General features: G+C 40.7%; 1 protein-coding gene across 1 annotated transcript; it reads right to left on the bottom strand.

Annotated features, from left to right (window-relative positions):
* Positions 1 to 302: 302 nt before the first annotated feature.
* On the bottom strand, positions 303 to 971 carry LOC110848973. Its single transcript, XM_022096347.1, has one exon. It carries the CDS (start codon positions 969 to 971, stop codon positions 303 to 305), a length of 669 nt encoding a protein of 222 aa, XP_021952039.1.
* Positions 972 to 1,407: the final 436 nt, after the last annotated feature.

The raw sequence follows: 1,407 nt of genomic DNA, 5'->3' as shown, positions 1-1,407 counted from the left end.
AAAACAATGACAATTTAATTACTAAGAAGAGCCTAAAATCGTAACGTGTTGCTACTTCAAAGTCTTGGTAAAGAGTAAAAAATAAAACGTTGGCTGAGCACGTAGGCAAAAAATCAGACAAAGAAACTGTGCCAGCGCCAACAGCAAAAGAAAGTGGGAATACAAATCTCACAATGCCCCACTTTTCACATAATTAACATAATTATTAAAATTATCAAAAAACTACTAAATTAATATCTTCCGAAATCCAACATTCTCCCACCTCTTTTTGGAGTAAAAATGACAAAAAGAAAACTAAACGATTACTTATATTCCCTATAACGGTGAGGTTTCCTAATTTTGCGTCCAAATGAGGAAGCGACGCCATCCTTTTCTTCCTCAGAAGCGTAGTCTTCTTTCTCAATGATATTATGATCTCTCGCCTCTTGAATTACTTCTTTCATTTTAGGTGTGATCTCTGGTAAGTCTTCTTTCTTGTTAACTTCAAGAGGGTAAAGGCGTTGCAGGGGACGGGTGAGTATTCCTCCGGCTGTTCGGATCTTGGCTACTCTGATTTCTCCATCTTTTCCAGGAATTAGCTCGATAATCCTCCCCATCGGCCACATGATACGTTTGACATTGTCAGCTCCGATTAAAACAATGTCGTCAACTTTGGGTGGTTCTGTCATCTTCCTCTTGACCCGCATAACCAATTGTGAGAGGTACTCCTTCCTGAAGCGGTCATTAAATTGTTTCTTCAGGGCCGACATCATCTTCATTCGCTCGCGCAAATTCTGGTCTTTGATGTCGAATCTATCGCCCTCCGGAAATCCTCCCATCGGAAGTCCTCTTCTAAACATGTCCGGTGTCAACGGGGTAAGATCTTGCAAATCTTCACTCACGGCGGTGAGTGGTCGTCCATTAATTGTGTGGGCTGCGGCTGCTAAACATGTTCGCATCTCATCGTAAGTCAGTTTTGCATTACCCAGCATTCTTCGCAATAAATTCTTGGTAGTCCGTACGAGGCGCGTTTTTTAACAAAAACAATGACAATTTAATTACTAAGAAGAGCCTAAAATCGTAACGTGTTGCTACTTCAAAGTCTTGGTAAAGAGTAAAAAATAAAACGTTGGCTGAGCACGTAGGCAAAAAATCAGACAAAGAAACTGTGCCAGCGCCAACAGCAAAAGAAAGTGGGAATACAAATCTCACAATGCCCCACTTTTCACATAATTAACATAATTATTAAAATTATCAAAAAACTACTAAATTAATATCTTCCGAAATCCAACACTCCCGCTGGAAGTCGGCGGCGCAGGAACGAGTTTACGTTTACGGTCTCATAACGGGCGGTTAAATTGAACGTTAAATCGAGTGATTCAGCGTGAGCTTTACCGCCCGTATCATCTCACCACACAGAGTTAAATA

The sequence above is a fragment of the Folsomia candida genome, unplaced genomic scaffold (assembly GCF_002217175.1).
Source record: "Folsomia candida strain VU population unplaced genomic scaffold, ASM221717v1 Fcan01_Sc004, whole genome shotgun sequence".
In the NCBI taxonomy this organism is placed as follows: Eukaryota; Metazoa; Arthropoda; class Collembola; order Entomobryomorpha; family Isotomidae; genus Folsomia; species Folsomia candida.
The sequence above is the reverse complement of the archived record's forward strand: the minus strand, read 5'-3'. Positions and strand labels throughout refer to the sequence as shown.

Excerpts from the sequence above, each read along its gene's own strand:
- LOC110848973 (XM_022096347.1), bottom strand. The coding sequence starts at position 971 with ATGCTGGGTAATGCAAAACTGACTTACGATGAGATGCGAACATGTTTA.